The 22,748-nt window shown below is 41.1% G+C and overlaps 1 protein-coding gene across 6 annotated transcripts in view; it reads right to left on the bottom strand.

The window, feature by feature from the left end:
• TUT4 (terminal uridylyl transferase 4) overlaps positions 1 to 22,748 on the bottom strand; it is a 73,807-nt gene that overhangs the window by 32,632 nt on the left and 18,427 nt on the right. For all 6 annotated transcript variants that reach the window (XM_026651792.2, XM_026651794.2, XM_026651791.2 and 3 more), the window contains 7 exons: positions 18,766 to 18,854; positions 14,147 to 14,198; positions 8,522 to 8,591; positions 5,874 to 6,000; positions 2,815 to 2,934; positions 2,173 to 2,391; positions 1,848 to 2,022 (listed from right to left, as the gene is read on the bottom strand). In XM_026651792.2, coding sequence (XP_026507577.1) covers positions 1,848 to 2,022; positions 2,173 to 2,391; positions 2,815 to 2,934; positions 5,874 to 6,000; positions 8,522 to 8,591; positions 14,147 to 14,198; positions 18,766 to 18,854 — 852 coding nt within the window. The remainder of the gene's footprint in view (positions 1 to 1,847; positions 2,023 to 2,172; positions 2,392 to 2,814; positions 2,935 to 5,873; positions 6,001 to 8,521; positions 8,592 to 14,146; positions 14,199 to 18,765; positions 18,855 to 22,748) is intronic.

Genomic DNA, 22,748 nt, shown 5'->3' with positions numbered 1-22,748 from the left:
GCAATTACTGACAATTCCATCTCAGATCTTAAATATCAAGGTGGGTTGCTTCTTCCTCTTACATCAACTCCTGTACTAAAAATTCATCACATGGAACTTAGCTGAAAACATTGTTAAAAGGATATAATCCCTCCCTCTTAGAATAACCATTTGACCATTATCTTGACACATTTTCCTTTTTTTCTCATGGTTCAGATATTAGGCTCTATTAGGTCCCTAACTCTCATCTCAGGGTATGTCTACACTGCAATAAAAGACATGCTGCGCCAAGTCTCAAAGCCCAGGTCAGTTCCTCAGGCTCACACGGCTCGCGCTGATGGGCTAAAAATAGCAATGTAGATGTTCCAGCTCTGGTTGGAGCCCGAGCTTTGAGGTGCAGTGCTGCAGGTTTTTCTTTGCAGTGTAGACATACATACCCTTAGGGACTTCAGTTTCCAGGATGATGACTAGGTTGGATTCTCATCTCCAAAACTCAAAGTCTATTCCCACAGACTTAACTTCCCCTCCCCAACGTTTCTTTGATCATGTCCAATACAGATATCCATCTTACCAAAACCTCCTTCACCAAGGTCATTAACAAACCTCCTTCTAGCAATGTGATAGGAAATTTTTCAAATCCTATTTCCCTTTGTCTCCTGCCTTTGACACATTTCATTACTGTTCTTTCTACCTTCCCTAACAGTGTTTTCTTCCTGTTCTCCTCAGACCTCACCAATTCCTCCTCGGCATCCCTTTGCTGACTCCTTATTTTCCTCTTTTCTGTTGGCATTCTTTAAGATTCTCTACTTGGTCCATTCCTTTTCCCTCTATGTGCTTTATGAGACCTCAGGTACTACCATTTCTAAGCTGATAACTAACCAATCTATCTCCTACTTTCAACCTCCACCCCTTTTGTCCAGTCTCTCATATCTAGCCATCTCTCCTACACCTCCTCCTGGATGTCTCACCATCTCAATCTCCTATAAAAACGGTATCTTCTTTCCTAACCATTTTCCACTTCCTCACTTTTCTATCACCACTGACAATCCAGAGTTCTGGTACATTATTTTCTGATCTTTCCTAACAAATACTGTTTCATTTTTTTAAAATAATAAATAATTAAATAAAAGATTAATGTTTTCCAAATGGACATGGATAAAACTTAGGCAAAGAAAGGGAATTATTCTTTCTCCCATCATCACATACCACATTAGGTATCACCATCAAATATACTCCGCCTCAAGGCTCTCAAATGTATTACCTATGGTCAGACATCTAGTTTTTAATATATTTTCCAGGACATACTCATCATCCCACTATGCGGACAGTCAGCTTCCCAGTGTGGGAATATGGCCCATGGGATGTTTTACTCCACTGAGCTGGTTCCATTCGCTCTGATCAATGCTCTCCTCTCTGCTCTGTCCATATGTCAGAAGCAGAGGAAATAAACTGATGATCAGAGGCAACTAGAAGACCCAGTGGTATGGGATCTTGCAAAGGTAATGTTCCCACACCCCCAGAACAAATGGGTGGAGAAAAGTACAGAGAATGGGGAATGAAATAGATGGAGATGGTTCAAGGAGAAAAGGAACAGTATTGCAGAGATGGAACAGAAGGAGAAAAGGCTGGGGGGAAATGGTACTCCATATTTCCGGCGTCATTGTACTCATACTGCAGTGCTGGGTAGATGACACGTCCTCAAGTAGCCTGATTAACTTTTGTACATTTGCCAGCTAAACTTGTACTTTCCTCTCTATTTGCATCTAATGCAATTTCTTGTCCAAGTACTAGAAATAAATGTTAGATAAGTAAAATCCAAAGAATAAAGCATAATGTCTGTAGACCTGGTAAAAAGAACATTACCGCACCTTCAATGGCTATTCGCCTTTTAGGCCAGTTTTTGTTCTCTCTGGTTAAGAGTTCTTGTACCCGTATGCTGATGACATATTCCTCCAAAGCAAATTCCAGTGTGTAAAACTTCAACAGTTCTAACCACAGTTGCCCCAGGGATATTTGGTGGGGTTTTTCAAATGCTAAGGGAGACTGAAACAAACATGAATGTTTAGTAGCAATAAGAAATGAAAATTCCAGTTTTTTTCTACTTTTTTTTTTTTTAATAAAAAGTTTAATGATCAGACAGCAGAGGTGAGAGACAGCAGATGTGGTCTCCATTCAGATAAAACAATGACTCACTTTGCCATGTTTCTCCTTCGCATTACTTTGGTTGTCCGTTTCTGAGCTTGTTGACTTCTTACCACCTTTTTGCTGTTCAGCTTTAGCTTTGCCTTCTACACCACTTGAATTTTTCCCCGCTCCATTATTTGTTGGCTTGTATTCCCATCTTACAAACTTCTCCTCTTCTATACCTCTCAGTGTGTAGTCATCTGCCCTCTTTAAATCAAAGCCTTCAATCTAAATACAGTTAAATGATTTCTGAGAACAAGATTGTATGTCACATACCATACTTGGAACAAAACATAGAAATGGCAATTTCAGGGCCCCAAAAAGATAATTTCACCAACACTGCTAATGTTAGTTATGAATGGTAAGAAAAGGGTAATCACATCTCAGTGTGTCAACTGAGTTAAAATATAAATTCCTCCCCCCGATCCAAAGCACAGAATTGCACAATTGTCCAGGAATATTATGAGAGTCTTTCACTTTCCTCAGAAGCAACAGGCACAAGTCAACCACTCAAAGAAAAATGTGCTAGGTGCTTTATTTAGACTATTCAATCTAGTATGACACATCTTATGATCTGTAAAATACCCGTGTAGCACTGCCCCTTAAAAATATTGCAAGAGTAGGATTATTATATTGTCAAAAAAAACTTACCCAAGTGCCTAAATAGGATGGTAAAATGGGTGGTTTTCTTTGTTGAAGAAAAAATATCACCATTAAGGCAAAAGAATATGAGGGAATCCCACCTTCTGCCTGGCAGTCAATATGGCACAACTACAAAAAGATAAGACAGCTATAGTTTTCTGATAAGCTTTTAGCATTTTAATTATATAATATGTTATATAAATGAGCCATTAGAAAAGTTCAAAAGGAATATGGAGTATATGCTAAAGCTGACTAGAAAGGCTTTCATCTCAAAATCTAAGGAAATGGTAAACTTTTATATAGATGTCTTCTGTGTTATCTACTTCTCACTCACAATCCATTCAGAACACAGCACCTCACCTACTTTTTTCCACACCATGCAACTCCCATGTTACAGCATTATTCAGAAAGTTACAGTAGATACACATTGGCCAGAGGATAAAATGTAATCTGTAATCATTTGTAAAGTTCTTCAACTTTACTATTATTATTATTTATTATTACACTCATTGATTCTATCATAACTATGCAGTTGTGGCTCACATGTACACTTCTGCCACGGATTTATGTTTTTGGTTAGAGAACCTGCTATTGTGCAATCGCCAGGTATAGAGGGCTTCTTCGTATCTGGCTCTGTGCTGATAGAATGTGTGAGCTCAAGAGGTTTTTCACTACTTTTAGTCAGACTTCAAACAGTTCACTTTTCTAGTTTGTAATGTAATGTTCTTATGTATTGTATGGCACTAATCGATTTATGAAACCGTCTTCATAAAAATATCAATATTAATAATACTATATAATGGAATGCACTTTTCAATAAAGTCAAGTCATTTGAAGTCAAGTATTGCTTAGTAGTGAACCCAAACCTGAATTATAAAAGGATTTGACATCTGAAGTATACTTAATAGGGCTGTTACAGCTCAATTCTTATACTCAGCAATGGTATCTCTAGTTGACCCAGTGGGAGATGGAGACAAAAACTTGTACAATTGTTTTGCTGGCAGCCTGACATGAGCTCATTTTTTAAAACTGCCTTGATTTTGATGAGTGGTGGGTTTGGCAAATGATGCTTACTCTCTTGGGATGAATTCTGGGAAAAGAGTTCCCAGTCCTAGAATGAGGATCTGCAAAGCCCTGCACCTGTTGAAACTGTACTGTGGGTGATAAGACGTCCAATGTTTGCTAGTTGGTCTGCTTCATAATGTTATGGAGGCCAGAATAGAGCCAATGATATACTGGCAATTTTAGAAGTATGTATAATATAAATGGAGAGTGAGATCCTCACCCCCTCTCTGGCCCCTTTAGATCAGATAAAAGGGCCAGAGCAGTGTAAGGGGGCATGTCAGACGGAGGCTGGCCCCTGTGGCTGAAATAGGTCCAGCTCCCCTGTGCCACAGCAGGTGCTCCTAGTTGGGCGCATTAAGGGGGTAGGGGCTGCACCTGGGCTATAAATGGTTAGAGGTTGCTCCATTACAGGAGGACAGGCTGTGATAATATAACCGACTGAGAGAGAGGCAGGAAGCAGAAGCAGCAGGACTACCATAGTCCCCTGGGATGGGGGGCAAAGAGAGCCCAAGATGTGAAGGGTGAGCTGAGAAACAGTTTGTTTAAGTTTGGATAATAAAACTGCTAAAAGGAAATTGTGGGTGTGGCAATGTGTCTTTGCAAGCAGGGGAGAAGTCATGCCTTGTACAGGGCCCTATAAGCCCCAGTTCTGACTAGGGGAGAATTCCCTTGCACAGGCACTGTGGACAACAGCCATTCAACAACCTCATTGCAAGCCCTGGAGTAGGGGGCAGGACAAGGGGGGGAGGGGGGCAGGACAAGGGGGGGAGGGGGGCAGGGCTGCAGCAGTGCAGAGATTCTGGACAGTACCACAGCCTTGGACAGCATCCATAACTTTGACAGGCCCCATCCAGCCCCCAGAGTAGCCCAGGATCAGGGGAGTACAAAAGTGGCTTAAAGGTACCTTAGCTCTCCCCTCCCTCTGGGCTGTGAGAGTTCAATACTGGCACAGCACAAAATCTTACCCAGTAGATCTTTGGCCAAGTTCCACTGGAAAACTCTTCATGAGTCACTAGTATACTGCAACCCAGAGTCTGGGAAGATTTGATGACTTTTACAAGTTAGACTTTTTCAGGAATCTAGCTAGGAATTTTAGCAACACAAGTTCCTTAAACTTAGTTGCACCACTGGGAGACTGCAAGCAATTTAATATAAAACATCTCTCCACAGATGTTAAAAAGGCAGCATATACTTGCCTCTAGACACAAAGTGGACATATTCTGCATTACATGCTACTGCATACACTTCAACTCACAATACAGAACAGAAAAGAGAATTCAGAGTCGTTGGGTTTTTTTTTTTTAAACTATCTATTGTAACCATGCACAAAACTATGCACATAGAGTTGCAATCTACTTCCAGGTTCTGATATTAATAAATCACTCCAGAGTCAGTTCACTAGAACTCACAAAGGTTTATAACCCTATTATATACAGTTAAGTGTGTGTTACTTCTTGTATTTCAGAATCTAGTTGAGAACTACCCTCCTTAAGCTTACTGTAGCCTACTTCATGGACTTTGTCTTTGTATTCCCTCTACTCATCTTGCACCTATCTACTCCCTCTTTTCCTTCAACATAATCTTGTCCCTGTTGATGAAAGAGAGCCTCCTTCTCTGCAGCTCCTCCTATCAGCTCTCCACCTCAGCCTCAAATAAGGCTCTGCCTTAAGTCTCAGAAGAAAATATTTTTCACCCTTCCCATACCTCTTCATTCCTCTCTCCCTATCCTAACATTTCTTTCTGTAACTGTGGGATATAAATGCTGAAGAATTTGGGGACACAGGAGAGATGGATGGTATGCTTGACTATAATACATTTTGATTTAGTGGAAAAAGAAAAATTTCATAAGAAACTTTGATACTACTGTATTATAAATTACATGCTGGTGTCTGTGTCACAGGAAGTTTATTCCCATAACACATTTGTTGCTGTATTATACTTTATGTGCAAGCCTCAAGGGGAGAACAGACATGTTTAAGCGGTCTTTATTTGTATTAACTTACTCTAGCCCAGTAGCGGAAAGCCAACACCAAGGGAGCAAGGACAGGTTCCAGTTTGCCAAGTGCAGCCAGCAAGTCAGTTGTAAGACAGGCCACGTCATTTCTAGCACTCACTTTACAAGTTAAACCACTGTCATTAAGAGAGAAATAAGAAACCAGTTTAAGTTCATAATTTTAACTCCAAGTAAGCGAAGTTTGACAGATTGCCACTCCCAGCATATTGAAAGCAAATACCAGAACACCTCTCATGAATGAAAGTGACCATTTTAGCAAGCAACATGATACCTATCAAACTGAGGTAGATTTTCATTACTGCAGGAGTTGGATTTGGAACTCACAAAAATCCCTTCCAGCTATAACAATGAAAAATGTCATTGATAATTTTTTTTCTATGCTCAACTCTGCCCCTGATTAACTGTAACCTTATGCAAGTCACTTAAACTTCCTGTGTGTTTCCACATATGCAAAATGGAGATTAATATCTTATCCCCTCCTCCTATTTCCTTCCCCATCGTTCACTCGACATTAAATAATATTGGGTACAAAGTGGACATTTGACTGAGATGGGTTAGTATTCGTTGCCCTTGTGGAGGAAGTGAATCTGTAGAAGCGGGAGGAGTGCCAAACCAAAGGAAACTTGGAAAAGCTAGTATTTTAAATATAAAATATATGGTAAACGAGGGCCTTGATTATCATCTTTGAAGTTCACTTTTTTGGTTTCTCTTTGTATTATCTTGATTTATCTTCTCTCTCAGATAATACAGTAACTCCTCGCTTAACGTTGTAGTTATGTTCCTGAAAAATGCGACTTTAAGCGAAACGATGTTAAGCGAATCCAATTGCCCCATAAGAATTAATGTAAATAGGGGGGGTTATGTTCCAGGGAAATTTTTTTCACCAGACAAAAAAATATATATTATATAGATATACACACAGTATACGTTTTAAACAAAACAATTTAATACTGTTCACAGCTATGATGACTGTGAAGTTTGGTTGAGGTGGTGAAGTTAGAGGGTGGAAGAGGAAGGGATATTTCCCAGGGAATGCCTTGCTGCTAAATGATGAACTAGCACTTGGCTAAGCCCTCAAGGGTTAACACGTTGTTAATGTAGCCTCTCACACAAGGCAGCACGAACACGAGGGAGGGGAGACAGCATAGCAGACAGAGACAGACACACACCTTGTGTGTGGGAGAGAGAGAGAAATGCACATTTGCCCATTTAAGTAAGCTGACCCACTCTTACATGCGTTGTTTTTTTAAGTGGATCAGGAAGTTGAGACAGCAGCTGCTGCCCCAAGCTCTCTATGTCTCTCTCTGGAGAAGAGGTAAGCGGGGTGCAGGAGCAGACACCCTGACATTAGCCCCCTCTTCCCCCCCTACACAGTAAGCAGGAGTCTCTGGGAGCAGCACATAGCAGTGGGGGGGAGGGACAGCTGAACTGCTGGCAATTGCTAGCCTGCTGGGCGGCTGCAGCACAGGGAACTGGGGAGCTGATAGGGGGCTGCCGGTCCACCCTGGTTACAGGCCCCCACCAGCTAGGTGCACCGGGCTGCTCTTCCTACAAGCAGTGGACAAAGCAAGTAGCTGCCAAACGACGTTAGAGGGGAGCATTGCACAACTTTAAACGAGCATGTTCCCAACATATGGGGATATACCTATCTCATAGAGCTGGAAGGGACCCCGAAAGGTCATCGAGTCCAGCCCCGTCTTCACTAGCAGGACCAAGTACTGATTTTGCCCCAGATCCCTAAGTGGTCCCCTCAAGGACTGAACTCACAACCCTAGGTTTAGTAGGCCAATGCTCAAACCACTGAGCTATCCCTCCCCCTAATTGATCAGCAACGAAACAACGTTAACCGGGACAACTTTAAGTGAGGAGTTACTGTATTTATTTATTTTTACCAAAAAGGTAAAAGGGCCTTGACTTTTTCAGATTAAATACAAAAACCAGAGCCAACCCACTCGTTTAAGATCTATGCTATGTGTTTATTTTTTAATGTAACAGCTGGGATGTACCAGCTAAATCTTCTCTCAAGAAACTTCATTCTGCCTCCCTAAATTATTATTATTTACATTCTGTTGGTTCCTATAATGTGCTAGCAACATCCACACACATAGGAAGCAATAGTTCCTGCCCCAAAGAGTAGCCATGGGCTCTCCTGGTTTCAACTAAATACCTCCTATCCTAAACTGTCATATAGTGGTGCTGTACACCATTAAACAGCAGCTAAATTTCATTCAGGTGGCTGCATTTCAGTGGTTGATGAAGTTATCTGCCCATCTCCCCTTTTCAGCCTCTCATGTGGGTAGTGAGGCTTAAATTTGTGAAATGCTTTGAGATCCTTGGATTAAATGGTTGGTATAAATTTTAAGTATCCCCTGGGAATGACTTTCCCTTTTCCTTATTTAACTTCATCCAGAAAGGACATGACCAGACTCTCCCAACTGGTGTCCTCGGTGAATCAGGGCTAGTCCAAGTGAGAGGATGAAGCCAACCTCTCTTTCTGGGCTATCCTTTCCACTGTTAGCATGAATATTACATTGACGTTTATTGCTGGGAGTGCAAGCAACCAGCTGCCAGGAGGTATGAATAAGCAGAATAAACGCTGATATATTGTTAAGGATCCTTTTGAACTTTTAAACAAACCTTTTAACATCTTTGCAAAAGACAACAGGAACTTTGGCATGGAAATCTGACTCCACATCTGAGTAAAAAGCTAAACAAGGAAGAGAAGACAAAAATTTTAGATATAAAAGTCTTACATAGCTCTCCCTAATTGTTTCTTTTAGCTGCTAAATGTACTTAATTTGAATCTAAGTTGCAGGTGCCATATGTCTAAATATTTTCTGATCATTTTGGATTCTCACCACCACTACAGTACATTCAGTAAGGAGGAAAGGTTACAGTAACTATGGTTCTTCAAAACGTATTGTTCACATGGACTACATTCTTGGTGCACATGCTCCTCATGCATCAGATTCTTTTTTGCCCAGCAATGTCCACTGGGGCTGCATCTGCCCCTTCAATATCCTCCCATCCCCTCACCCAATGGCATAAAGGGCTAAGGAAGCCTACAAATCCCTCAGTTCCTTTGCCAATACAGAACCCCAAAGGAGTAGGACTCTACAGTAGCGGGAAAGGAGGTTGGAGCATGAAATCCAAATGGACAACACATCGTTAAGAACCACAGTTATTGTAAGGTAAGTAATTGTTCTTTCTTCTTTGAGTGATGGTACACATGGATTCCACTCTTGGTGACAAACAAGCAGTTACCTGTTTGCTTGGAAGTGGATCAGAGAAGTCTTACTTAAACAATAATTGCAGAACAGGCCTGTGAAAATGAGCATCCAATGTTGGAACCTCTACCGAAGAACAGTGTCTTGGAAATGTGTAGACTGTGTAGAGCTCCACATAGCTGCCCTACAAATTCTGGAAATTGGACATACTTCAAACAGGCAGCACAGGCTGCTTAAGCTCTATTGAAATGAGTCTAATATGTCTAGGTGTATCTAACCTGGCTAACTCTCTGATCAGTGAGTAAGAATGGAATAGCCCTTTGAGGAACTTTGATACCATCAGGTTGGGGGAGGACGGGGGGCATGACTTTCGAGGCATATGGTATGGTAAGCCGAAACTGCTGCAAGATGGCCCTTAACAGAACTGAACAAAAGGCCAGCCTGTTTTAAGTGCGATAGGTAGTTGAGAGTCTTTGGTATTAAGGCCTGGATCAGGTCCAGAACCTCTTGAGCTGCCCATATTGAGAACATCTTCCATTTGGAAGAACATATATTTCTGGTTTATGTTTTCCTGCTCTCTATCAGCACTTCCTGGACCTGGAGGGGACAGTCTATCTATGGTAGTCAGCCAGCAAACAGACACACTGTCAGTTGCAGTGACTTCCGGTCTGGGTGGAGTATCTGGCTGTGGTGCTGTGAGATCACTTTTGGGCAGTCTGGGAGCTAGATCAGTGGCTGAATGGACATGTGTATAGTTCTGTCAGCCAAAACTTGCTAGTGCAGAATATTAGACTAATCGTGGCTTTGTCTCTTGATTTTGGAAGTTACCCTGGGGATGAGGGGAAATTAGTGAAAATGCATACAGAACGCCATGAGATCCTTGCAGAAGGAAGACATCCAGTAACTACCTCAGGTTCACAACTCTTTTGGAACAAAAGTTCTGGCTCTTTGCATTGACACGGGGCAAGCAGGCCTATCAGATGGTTCCCCCAATGCAAGAATATCGGCTTTATGATGGACTTCCTCAATGTACACTCATGTGTGGTAACAGACTGACTGCCAGGTTGTTGCTGACTCCTAGGAGATGAAGAACCATTGGGGTTATCCCGTGATCGTGGCACCATGTTCAGAGCTTCATAGTTTCTAGAACTAGGAGGAACAAGTGTGCACCACCTTACTTGTTTATATAGAGCATTGTTGACATGTTGTCCATCACAATCTGCACTATGGAGTTTTGTAAAACAGGTAGGAAGGGCATACAGGTTAGTGTGATGGCTCTGAGCTCCAGGACATTGATGTGAAACACTGTATTTTCTAGGGACCAAGTCCCTTGCATCTTTAGATGGTCTGGGTGGGCTCCCCAAGTCTGTTCCTGACACATCTGTGATTAGAGTCCTTGTAGGGGAGGGAACCCACTGCACACATTTGTGGGTTCCTTCCACCATCTGAGTTCTGTGATGATGTGAGATGGAATCATGATCTTCTCATACATCAGGTGTTTTGTCAGGGAACAGACCGGTGTGAGCCAGAGTTGGAATGGCCAGAGATGAAGTCTGGCAAGTGCCATCACATACATCCATACTGATATATGGCCTAGCACCCCAGACATATCTGACTCATCATAGGCAGGTTTGATTCTATCCCAACCACTAGTGACTGCACTGAAATCTGGAGCCAATTATGGCTCTTTTGCACTCTATCGCCTGCAATATGGTAAGATGATTTTTTTTGGAGTGTACCAAGAGTGGGGGAGGGATAGCTCAGTGGTTTGAGCATTGGCCTGCTAAACCCAGGGTTGTGAGTTCAATCCTTCAGGGGGCCACTTAGGGATCTGGGGAAAAATCAGTACTTGGTCCTGCTAGTGAAGGCAGGGGGCTGGACTCAATGACATTTCAGGGTCCCTTCCAGCTCTAGGAGATAGGTATATCACCATATATTTATTTATAACTGAGAGAACAGAGTGTCAATTCCAGGCTTGCTGCCATCTCCTTCTGGGATCTGCACTGCTTCAGCCAGTTGTCCAGGTAAGAGTAGATATGAATGCCCTTCCTGCTGAGATGTGCCGCAACTATCACTAGGCACTTCATAAAGACTCTTGGTTCCATGGAGTCCAAATGGCAGTACCTCATACTAGTAATGAGTGGGCCCACCATGAATCTTAGGTACTCCCAATAAGACGGATGGATGGCTATGTGCAAGTACATATCCTGGACATCAAGAAACACTCATCAGTCTTGAGAGATGTACACAAGCATTACCATCCGGAATCTGAGGTGGTGTATATACACATTCAGTCTCTGCAGGCCTATGATAGGACAAAAACCACCTTTCTTCTTTGGGATAAGGAAATATTGGGTGTAGTATCTCTTCTTTGCCTCCTAGACAAAGCAATGAGGCCATTTCTGTTTATAACAGGCTCTTGTGAGAAGGACCCCTGCAAATGTATAAGGAAGAGAGCAGGGTGGGGTAAGAGTGGAAGTATATAGGGTAGCTTTGGGCAATGATGACTAATGCCCATTGTAAGCTGTGATAGCCACATAGGCCTGGGAAAAGCAGCAAGATGGTTCCTGAAAGTGGGAGAAGGCTCTGGATTGGCTTTAGGTATGATTCGACACTCCTGTTAAAACTACTACCTCCGAGAGGCTTGCCGAGGAGGGGCAAGATGGGAATCTCCTGAAGCATCTGGGCTTCTGTCTGTGTTGCTACTCTGTCAACTCCAGATGTAAGAAGCAGTCGTCTCTTTGCTGGGACTGATGCTTGTATAGTCTTCTATAGAGAGCCAGTGTGTAGATTCCCAGTGTCCCTTAAGGCACTGAGAGAGTGTAGGCTTTAGTCTGTTCTCTGGCTGATGAGCTCCAATCCCTCAAAGGACAGGTCCTCTACAATAGCCTGTACTTTGCACGATACCTTGCCCAGTGCTTGGAACCATGAGGCCCATCTCATTGTGACAACCCTGGCCATTGGCCTTGTGGACATATCAAACGCACCATGGCTGCCTATAATGATCTCACGACCACCTGAGACTCTTCTGAGATCTCTTTTTAACTCTTCGCGGTCTGCTTTGGACGTAACTATCTTGAGTAATTTTGTATCATCGCCAAACTTTGCCAACTCACTGTTTACCCCTTTTTACATATCATTTGTGAATATGTTGAACAGCACTGGTCCCAGTACAGACCTCTGGATGATCCTACTATTTACCTCTCTCAATTCTGAAAATTGACCAAGTATTTCTACCCTTTGTTTCCTATCTTTTAACCAGTTATTGATCCAGGAGAGGATCCCCTCATCTTGTCCCATGACTGCTTACTTTGCTTAAGAGCATTTGGTGTGCGGCCTTGTCAAAGGCTTTCTGAAAGTCCAAGTACACTATATCCACTTGATCACCCTTGTTCACATATTTGTTGACCCCGTCAAAGAATTCTAATAGATTGGTGAAGCATGATTTCCCTTTACAAAAGCCATGCAGACTCTTCTCCAACAAATTGTGTTCACCTATGTATCTGGTTATTCTGTTCTTTACCATAGTTTCAACCAATTTGCTTGATACTGAAGTTAGGCTTACTGGCCTGTAATTGCCAGGATCACCTCTGGGGCCTTTTAAAAAACGTGTCACATTAGCTATCCTCCAGTTATCTGGTACAGAAGCTAATTTAAATGATAGGTTACATACCACTGATAGTAGTCCTGCAATTTCATATTTGAGTTCCTTCAGAACTCTTGGTTGAATACTATCTGGTCCTGATGACTTATTACTGTTTAATTCAGGGGTCGGCAACCTTTCAGAAGTGATGTGCCGAGTCTTCATTTATTCGCTTTAATTTAAGGTTTCGCATGCCAGTAATACATTTTAACGTTTTTAGAAGGTCTCTTTCTATAAGTCTATAATATATAACTAAACTATTGTTGTATCTAAAGTAAATAAGGTTTTTAAAATTTTTAAGAAGCTTCATTTAAAATTAAATTAAAATGCAGAGCCCTCCGGACCGGTGGCCAGGACCCAGGCAGTGTGAGTGCCACTGAAAATCAGCTCGCGTGCTGCCTTAGGCACGTGTGCCATAGGTTGCCTACCACTTTTAATTTATCAATTTGTTCCAAAACCTCCCCTACTGACACCCCAATCCAGGACAGTTCTTCAAATCTGTCACCTAAAAAGAATGGCTAAGGTGTGGGAATCTCCCTCACATCCTCTGCAGTGAAGACTGATGCAAAGAATTCATTTAGCTTCTCCACAATAGCCTGGTCTTTCTCTAGTGCTCCATTAGCACCTCGATCATCCAGTGGCCCCACTGATTGTTTTGCAGGCTTCCTGCTTCTGATGTACTTAAAAATGTTTTGCTGTTAATTTTTGTGTCTTTTGCTAGTTGTTCTTCAATTTATTTTTGGCCTGCCTAATTATACTTCAATACTTGACTTGCCAGAGTTTATGCTCCTTTCTATTCTCCTCAGTGTGACTTGACTTACAATTTTTAAAGCATGCCTTTTTTCCTCTAACTGTCTCTTTTACTCTGTTGTTTAGCCATGGTGGCATTTTTTGGTCCTCTTATTATTTTATTTGGGGTATACATTTAATTTGAGCCTCTTTTATGGTGTTTTTTAAGTTTCTATGTGGCTTGCAGGCATTTCACCCTTGTGATTTTTCTTGTAATTTCCTTCTTGAAGTTAAAAGCTATTGTCTAGGGCTTCTTTGCTATTTTCCCTCCACAAAGATGTTAAATTTAATTACATTATAGTCACTATTACTGATCAGTTCAGCTATATTCACCTCTTGGAACAGATCCTGTGCTCTACATAGAACTAAACTAAGAATTGCCTCTTTCCTTGTGGTTTCCAGGAGTAGCTGCTCCAAGAAGCAGTCAGTGTCAGTCTAGCACCATTCACTAGCATTAAACTGACTGAAAAGGGCTACAGTAAAACATAAAATCTCTATCCTTTTTGTAATTAAAATATTCTGTGTGCTTTTTGTTGTATTTTTCCCAGCAACGTTATTACAAAAAGCAGTTACGTAAGCAAGCATCAGTTACGGTTAACTCACCACAGTTTTTTAAAATGTCAAGCACCTGTATCAGAACATCCGGGTGATTCATCTAAAAATGAGGACCAAACAAAATTAGGACAGGTTATTTTATTCAGAAACTGAATAATTATAATTAGTTTAACACCATTTAAGTTGTACAATTTAAATACATAATGTTTATCGTAAATTTTCCTACAATAATTCATTGTACTCATCTACTGATATTTATGAAAAATGTTAAATATGTTCATCTACTCCATGAAAATGGGTGCTAATAAATAATTCAGACAGCTTTCTCTTTTAAGTTATATTCTATGAACTCTTCTGGTAAACCCATCTGCTCCATCTACACATTAAAAAATAATTTGAATATTTTTGAAATCTGAATCCTCTGATATGGTGTATGTTCAGCTGTAAGTGTTGGCTCTTAACTCCTGGGGGAATTCTGTGCCACTGCACATGCGCAGACTTTATGTCCCCCAATTATTTCTTTGCTTCCCTGTAGAAAAATGACTTTCTGACTGGGAAGCAAAGGGAAGCCACAAGAGCGGTAATGCAACCCTCCCCAGAAGTATGTTTTGGGTGCCCAGGACAGCCAGCAGAGAAGTAAATCAGTGTGGGGCAGGAGGCAGGACTCGGGAAGACCCGGCTGGTGGCTCCTACCCTGCGCCAAGCTCAGCTGCTGGGCTGGGGAGGATGGGACTTCCTCTTCCCCTGCACGGCATCCGGGGCTGGGTCAGACCCACCCCCAGATTTCTCCCCCAGCTGCAGGAAGCTAGGCAAACTCCTCCTTCCTCCCCCACCCATCCCCCTTCTTGCACTCATCGCTCCTCAGCTGCAGGGAGCTGCTACCCCATTCGCCCAACTCCCATGCATCCAGATCCCCTCATACCCAGGCCCTCCCAACGAGCCTCAGCCCCCTGCACTCAGAACCCCCCCCAATGAGCCCCACTCCCCCTGTACCACCCCAATGAACCACTCGCACCCAGATTCCCACCCCACTGAGCCCCACTCCCCCAGCCTCTGGACCTCTCCACTGAGCCACCCACACCCAGACTCCCCTGCCGAGCTCTATCCCCCACACCCAGACCCCACCCCCCCGCTGAGCCCCAACCACCTTCATCTGGACCCCTCTGCAGAGTTCCATTACCATTGCACCCAGAAACCCCCAAGTCCCTGTGCATCCAGATACCCTCCGCACCCGGATACCCCACTGAGCCGTCCACACCCAGATTGCCACACACAGAACCCTCTCAACTCACACCTGGATCCCCCCCACACTGAGCCCCTCCATACTTGGATCCTGCCTTGCTGAGCCTGCCTCCTGCACCTGGCATGGAGGGGCAGGGCCCTGGGGTGTTTCTGGGGCAGGTCCAGTCCTTTCACTGTCAGGGTTGGGTGCAGTCTCACCACTGAGTCTATGTCCGGAAAGGGGGAGGGGGAAAAGCTGCACAGTGATCTCCAACCTCTGTGCAGCCAGTGGCCTGTGCTCCCCAATGCCGTGCTGGAGCCTCTACATTTATTTGACAAATAACACTTGCAGAATTTTAAAATATTATGTGCAGCATTTTCATTTTTTGGCACAGAATTTTTAATTTTTTGGTGCAGAATGCACTCAGGAGTAGCTCTTGAGCTTGTCAAATAAATAAATAGCATGAAGTTTGGTTTACTTAATGAATTTTGTTAAAGTAACACATTTTTATACATGGAAAAACTCTTATTTTTCAGAAACCTAATATACTTATCAAAACAATATTTTAAAGGTGAACTGGAAATAGTTTACCAAAAATGAGTTAATAATTTATTTTTATGTGCTCAGAGACCCAACCAACAACAGACATGGGGTACTGAGCATATATTTGCTTTAAGTGTAGCTCCAGCTGATCCTAATGGCTGCAACACCTCAGAATGCAATACTCAGATATGCACCCCAAAGTACCAACACAGATGTCATGAACTTCACAGGAACAAAAGAGCCGATGGTAGTAACGTTTTTGAGTATGTTTTGGGAGTGTTGGGGGTTTTTTTGTTTTACTTATGTGTTTTGTTTCTTACATTACTTTTGTATTAAGTTAAAGATGATCACCCCATGTATTATAAAAATGCACCAATAACCTTAGCCTCCTAAAGGCCAGCTCCATTATTCTGGAGGAGTTTTCGGTATTTGTGATATCTGGGATGTGACAGCAACAAGGAGCTGAATAGAATATAAAAGGAAATGTGATGGCAATTTTAAGACAACTTTCCATAAAGTTTGTGTGTTTAGTGACTTTTCAACACTTACTATTTGGGCATCCAATACATAAAAATACACAGTTTATTTGGGGTAAACTAATTGCATTTAATTTCTAATGCTTAGAAGCAGATTCAGTAGAATAGAAAAGAAAATGGCTAGTAGCCAACATAAAGCTGCAAAAAAATGAAATTAAAGCTACTATGTAGATGTAATTTTCTTGAAACGATGCAAAATGATAAAACTTTTGTCAATTTGGCTTACAATTAGGGCTGTCAAGCGATTAAAAAAATTAATCACAATTAATTGCGCTGTTAAACAATAATAGAATAATATTTATTTAAATATTTTGGCTGTTTTCTACATTTTCAAATATATTGATTTCAATTACAGCACACAATACAAAGTGTACATTGCTCACTTTATATTTATTTTATTACAAATATTTGCATTGTAAAAACAAAACAAATAGTATTTTTCAATTCACCTAACACAAGTACTGTAGTGCAATCGCTTTATCATGAAAGTTGAACTTACAAAAAATTAGAATTATGTGCAAAAAAAACCTTAATTCAAAAATAAAACAATATAAAACTTTAGAGCGTACAAGTCCACTCAATCCTACTTCTTGTTCAGCCAATCGTTCAGACAAACAAGCTTGTTTACATTTGCAGGAGATAAAGCTGCCCGGTTCTTGTTTACAATGTCACCTGAAAGTGAGAACAGGCGTTCGCACGCAGGGGCGGCTCTATGTATTTTGCCGCCCCAAGCACGGCAGTCAGGCGGCTCTCGGCGGCGTACCTGCGGGAGGTCTGCTGGTAACACGGATTCGGCGGCATGCCTGCAGGACGTCCGCCAGTCCCGCGGCTTCGGCGTACCCGCCGCCGAATTGCCGCCGAAGCCGCAGGACCGGCGGACCTCACACAAGCATGCCGCCGAAGGCTCCCTGACTGCCGCCCCCACAGTGACAAGCAGGCCGCCCTCCGCGGCTTGCCACCCCAGGCACGCGCTTGGTGTTCTGGTGCCTGGAGCCGCCCCTGTTCACACGGCACTGTTGTAGCCGGCGTCGCAAGATATTTACATGCCCAATGCGCTAAAGATTCATATGTCCCTTCATGCTTCAACCACCATTTCAGAAGACATGCATCCATGCTGATGACAGGTTATCCTCAATAACGATCCAAAGCCGTGCGGACCGATGCATGTTCATTTTCATCATCTGAGTCAGATGTCACCAGCAGAAGGTTGATTTTCTTTTTTGGTGGTTTGGGTACTGTAGTTTCCACATCAGAGTGTTGCTCTTTTAAGACTTCTGAAAGCATGCTCCATACCTCCTCCCTCTCAGATTTTGGAAGGCACTTCAGATTCTTAAACCTTGGGTCAAGTGCTGTAGCTATCTTTAGAAATCTCACATTGGTACCTTCTTTGCGTTTTGTGAAATCTGCAGTGAAAGTGTTCTTAAAACGAACAACATGTGCTCGGTCATCATCCAAGACTGCTATAACATGAAATATATGGCAGAATGTGGGTAAAATAGAGCAGGAGACATACAATTCTCCCCCGAGTTCAGTCACAAATTTAGTTAACGCATTATTTTTTTTAACGAGTGCCATCAGCATGGAAGCATGTCCTCTGGAATGGTGGCCGAAGCATGAAGGAGCATACGAATGTTTACCATATCTGGCACATAAATACCTTGCAATGTCGGCTACAAAAGTGCCATGCGAATGTCTGTTCTCACTTTCAAGTGACATTGTAAATAAGAAATGGGCAGCATTATCTCCTGTAAATGTAAACAAACTTGTTTGTCTTAGCAATTGGCTGAACAAGAAGTAGACTGAGTGGACTTGTAGGCTCTACACTTTTACACTGTTTTGTTTTTGAGTGCAGTTGTAACAAAACAAAACAAAAATCTACATTTGTAAGTTGCACTTTCATGATAAAGAGATTGCACAACAGTACTTGTATGAGGTGAATTGAAAAAGACTATTTCTTTTATCATTTTTACAGTACAAATATTTGTAATAAAAAATAATAATATAAAGTGAACACTGTACACTTTGTATTCTGTGTTGCAAGTCAAATTAATATATTTGAAAATGTAGAAAAACATCCAAAAAAATTAATATATTAAAATTGGTATTCTATTGTTTAACAATGCAATTAAAACCACGATTAATCATGATTCATTTTTTTAATCACGATTAATTTTTTTGAGTTAATCACATGAGTTAACTGCGATTAATTGACAGCCCTACTTACAATATATCAAAATACCAAATAACGTTCAAACTATGTGCTATTTGCTATTACAACAATTAGCCTTAGTGGAAGATAAAGACAATGGAGCAGATATAACGTGCAGGTTATTGACTCTTTTTAGTTATAACAAGATACTACTTACCTTGGAGGGAAATTTTATGTCAATATTAACATCACTGGTTTTAAAAGCAAATCTAGTTAGACAGGAGCCATACATCCTCAGTGAACACTCTGGAAAACAGAGAAAGGCTTTGTAACTGGGCTGGCCGCCTCCAGTACGCCCCCTCATGGCCTAGGGTAGCCTGCCTCATTTTCCCCTCTTGAACTGTTCTAATAAAATTTCCCGTCAGGCTTTGTCTTGGTCAAAAACAGCCCTCTTTGAAGACTAGGTTTATTAAAACTCAAACCCCCAAAACAAAGTCCATTCATAAGTCCACACAACCCAAGATTTCTCTTTCTCCTCTCAGGTCTTCCTGCCTGGGGCCTTGGCAGTCTCTCCCCTGTTTGGAAAGGATCTTTCCACATACATCAATACCGGGAAGGCGGGGAGGGCAGGGAAAGCCAGCAGGAAGTCTTACAGCGTGGGTCAACTGACTTGGCTTGTGCTAGGGGATAAAAAATAGCAGAATAGACATTCCTATGAGGGCTCTGAGACCTACCCCCTTCACCATGTTTCAGCACAAGCTTAGTCAGTTAACCCAGGCTCTGAGACTTGTTGCCATGAGTCTGTGGTTTTTTAGCAGTGTATATGTATCATCCCAGGCCTTTGTGCCCGGAGAGCTTTCCTCAGTTTCTGCAGACTCCATCACAGCTTCCTGGGCTCTCCCCACTTCACTGCAACTTCCTGCTTCAGGGTTGAATTACCTGATTCAACCCAAGTATGCCTCATTCTGTAATCAAGATTAGTTAGCTACAGCCCTCCTAGCCCTTAAGGGGCAAGCCACCCTATTATAGGTTTAAGTGATGATTGGCCAAATTATCCCCTCACTGATGACATTTAAAACTTTCTTGAGACACTATATCTAACCTCAGCAGTTATACCCTAATGAATGATTAATCACCTCCCCCACTCGGTTACTCATTCTAGCCACACTTCCAATGTGGCATCACAGAAAACAGGAAACTCAAAGAACACAATTTTCACACTCTCACAACAAAGAAAATATTGTTCTCTAAATTTTTATGCTGTAATTTATTTATTTTTTATCCTGTAAACTACAGTTAGTGTCATGGTGTTAGTGTATACTTTTTAATAAAGTTTAGGTGGTTATCAAGTAGCACTGTTCCACCTGAGCATCCAATCAGCCGTAAAACTTTTGTCTGATATACTCCTTTGCCACAAATATTACTCCTTGTATTTACCATGGCATCTGTGCCAAATAATTAGATTAGCGAGTGCCTGTGCATTATTCAACAGTAAAACTTACACACAAAACATAATTGAGCAACCTGGAAACCATCATAGCCACAGAAGTACAGTATCTACTTAAACAATTGTATTTCTAGAGCTACAATGGTTTCTGACCAGTTCAAATACACATTAGGCCTGTTCTAAGCCAGACAATGGTATCATAAGCAAATACCATTCCATCGCACAAAATTATTTATGAAACATTTTGATGTATTTTATGTAGGAGATCATTATTCTGTGATATTTGTGCTGTAGTCATTGGACAAAATCAGGCTAACCACAAAACTGGGAGTAGTCCCTCCTCCACACAATTTAGGACATGCTGCTAAAACAATATTAGTTGCCTTTATCCTGGCTGTGATCAAACCAAAGAATCTACAGATTCTCAGGAGAAATCATGGCTTGGTAGAAACTGTTTTCCACATATATACAGAACATTCCACTGACCAGAAGTAATGAGACCCTGTGGAATAGTCTTGTGTATGTTAACCAGGGAGCTAAAATTGTCAAAGTCATCATTTTTCATGCATCCCTGTAAGAGGGGAGTTGACTTTTTTTTATGGTGGACTCTTGTGAACAAAACAAGCCAGAATGTTCAATTGTTCCTGGACTGTTACTGGATAAAAATTTTAGTCAGCATTTGATAAAATTAAAATCCAGAAACCAGTTTTTAAAAAGGAGCACAACAAATTGTCTTCCATTACTAGTATCATTTTCTCTATTTACCATCATATTTTAGTTAATATGCATAGCGTATGTTTAAGAAGCATAAGAGATCATTACCCCTAAAATGAACAAAAAAGTCTTAATTATTACTACACTTTTATTGAGAAGGGGGGAAAAAGTAGCTATTTATCAAACAAAAAAAGATAACATATTAATTTCTAGGCAGTTTTGATATAAATGAAATCTGCTAGAAAAGCTATTGTCTGCCAATGAAAGACCAATACCTCATTCACTGCAGCTTCTCTGATAATTCAACTATTGCTAACATAATGTTGATACATTTGTCTAGCTTCAAATATCTGCTCTCTTGTTTTGAATCTATCAATTAGCATCATAGGAGATAAGAAGTTAAAGCAAAGAAGGAAAATAAAATCAACAATATAAATTATAGGGACATACATAAATTGGATTTGAAAGTTAAATATTTTGTTAGTGACGTAACATGAGGGATGGCTAATGTATGAAGATTTACAAAATATGTGATCAAAATAAAGAGTTTACAAAATATATGAGCAAAATAAAGCAAGAGGAGAAGGATGGGTGAAGCTGATACTGAATCTACAGAGAGGTATTATGTAAGTATTTTGGCTGACACAGCAGAGACAGTGTGCATAGCTGTTAAGAACAATAAAGGCATTCAGGTGTTTCTTGGAAGCCATAACAGACCTCCAGAGCTGTAAGAGAAGGAGAAGAGAAGCAATGAGGGCAAAATAAAAAAATTATATATGGAAGGTTTTGATGAAATGAACAAGACAAAAATACTTTCATCAATAAGTAATACTGTAAAAAAAAAAAAAAAGCAACAATGTTATCTAGTCTATTAATTTAAATGGGATTTACATTTTGTCTACAAAGCATATATGGCCTGATTTTAAAAGGTGATCAGCACCTGCAGCTCCCATTGACTTCAGTGGGATTTGTGGGTCATCAGCACTTCTGAATATCGGGCCCACAGTGAATGTTAAACAGAAACTTTCTTGATAATTTTCAAAATTCTGATGTTACTATCCATAACCACCACAGGCCTTTGCAATGCATGGTTCATATTTGGCACGTGCAATAATACTCAAATCACTGAAAGTCCAAAGAAAACAAACTTAAGGCCGTAGTTAATCCCACTAGAAACATACATCTACCAGGTATAATTATTTAAAGAGATCACTGAGACTGAAATGTCACTGACTGCACACAATCTTTTCCACTAACAGACGTGCCACCCTGGTTCTTTACTAACCCCCAGGTTGTTTACAAATTCAGTCAAACTAGTTTATGTCGTTACTGCATTGGTGAGGGTCACTCACCATTGAACTTCTAAACTGCCAATGGCATTAAAAAGAGAGCACGAACAGTATGAAATAACATTTGGAATTTAGATACTCAGATTTAAACAAAATTATCAACTTCTGCAAGCAATTTTGCTCAGTTGAGGACCCATTGCCCTCATATTTAACATGGAGAGGCCTGTGAGAGCTATGCTCCTTCTGGATTTAAGAGACCTCCACTTTCAGTAAAATAATGCATATGGGGACTTGTAGTCTATGTTGCACCTATGTATCAAGGGTGACCTATAAATAAAACTATTGGGGTTGAGTATTTTTTTTTGCTGTTTCTTTTTAATTTTTTTTAAACTTTATTAATTCAAGTCTTGTCTATCCTGACAGATTCCACAGACAACTGGAGAACTGGTAGAGAAAAAGTAAAACTTACTTAATTGAGAAGGGAAGTGACATTTAGTTACACTGTTTAAAATTCTTTGTTTTGTTTACATCTATTTAATTTAAATGCATTACAAATACTTGTAAGAAGAAAGATTTTTGTTATAGCCCCACCACTACGATTAAGGACTGGTACTTTGATCCTAAAAACGCTTGTGTAAAGTTAAGCACATATGTAAGAGTTTGTGCAACTGGGAGCTAAATCTCTTTGAGACCTCAAACAAGCCGGCTAACAAAACCAGGGAAGGTAAGACTTGACATTTCTGATACTTC

Source organism: Terrapene carolina, unplaced genomic scaffold, assembly GCF_002925995.2.
Source record: "Terrapene carolina triunguis isolate 2854851 unplaced genomic scaffold, T_m_triunguis-2.0 Scaffold103, whole genome shotgun sequence".
Taxonomy (NCBI): domain Eukaryota; kingdom Metazoa; phylum Chordata; order Testudines; family Emydidae; genus Terrapene; species Terrapene triunguis.
The sequence above is the reverse complement of the archived record's forward strand: the minus strand, read 5'-3'. Positions and strand labels throughout refer to the sequence as shown.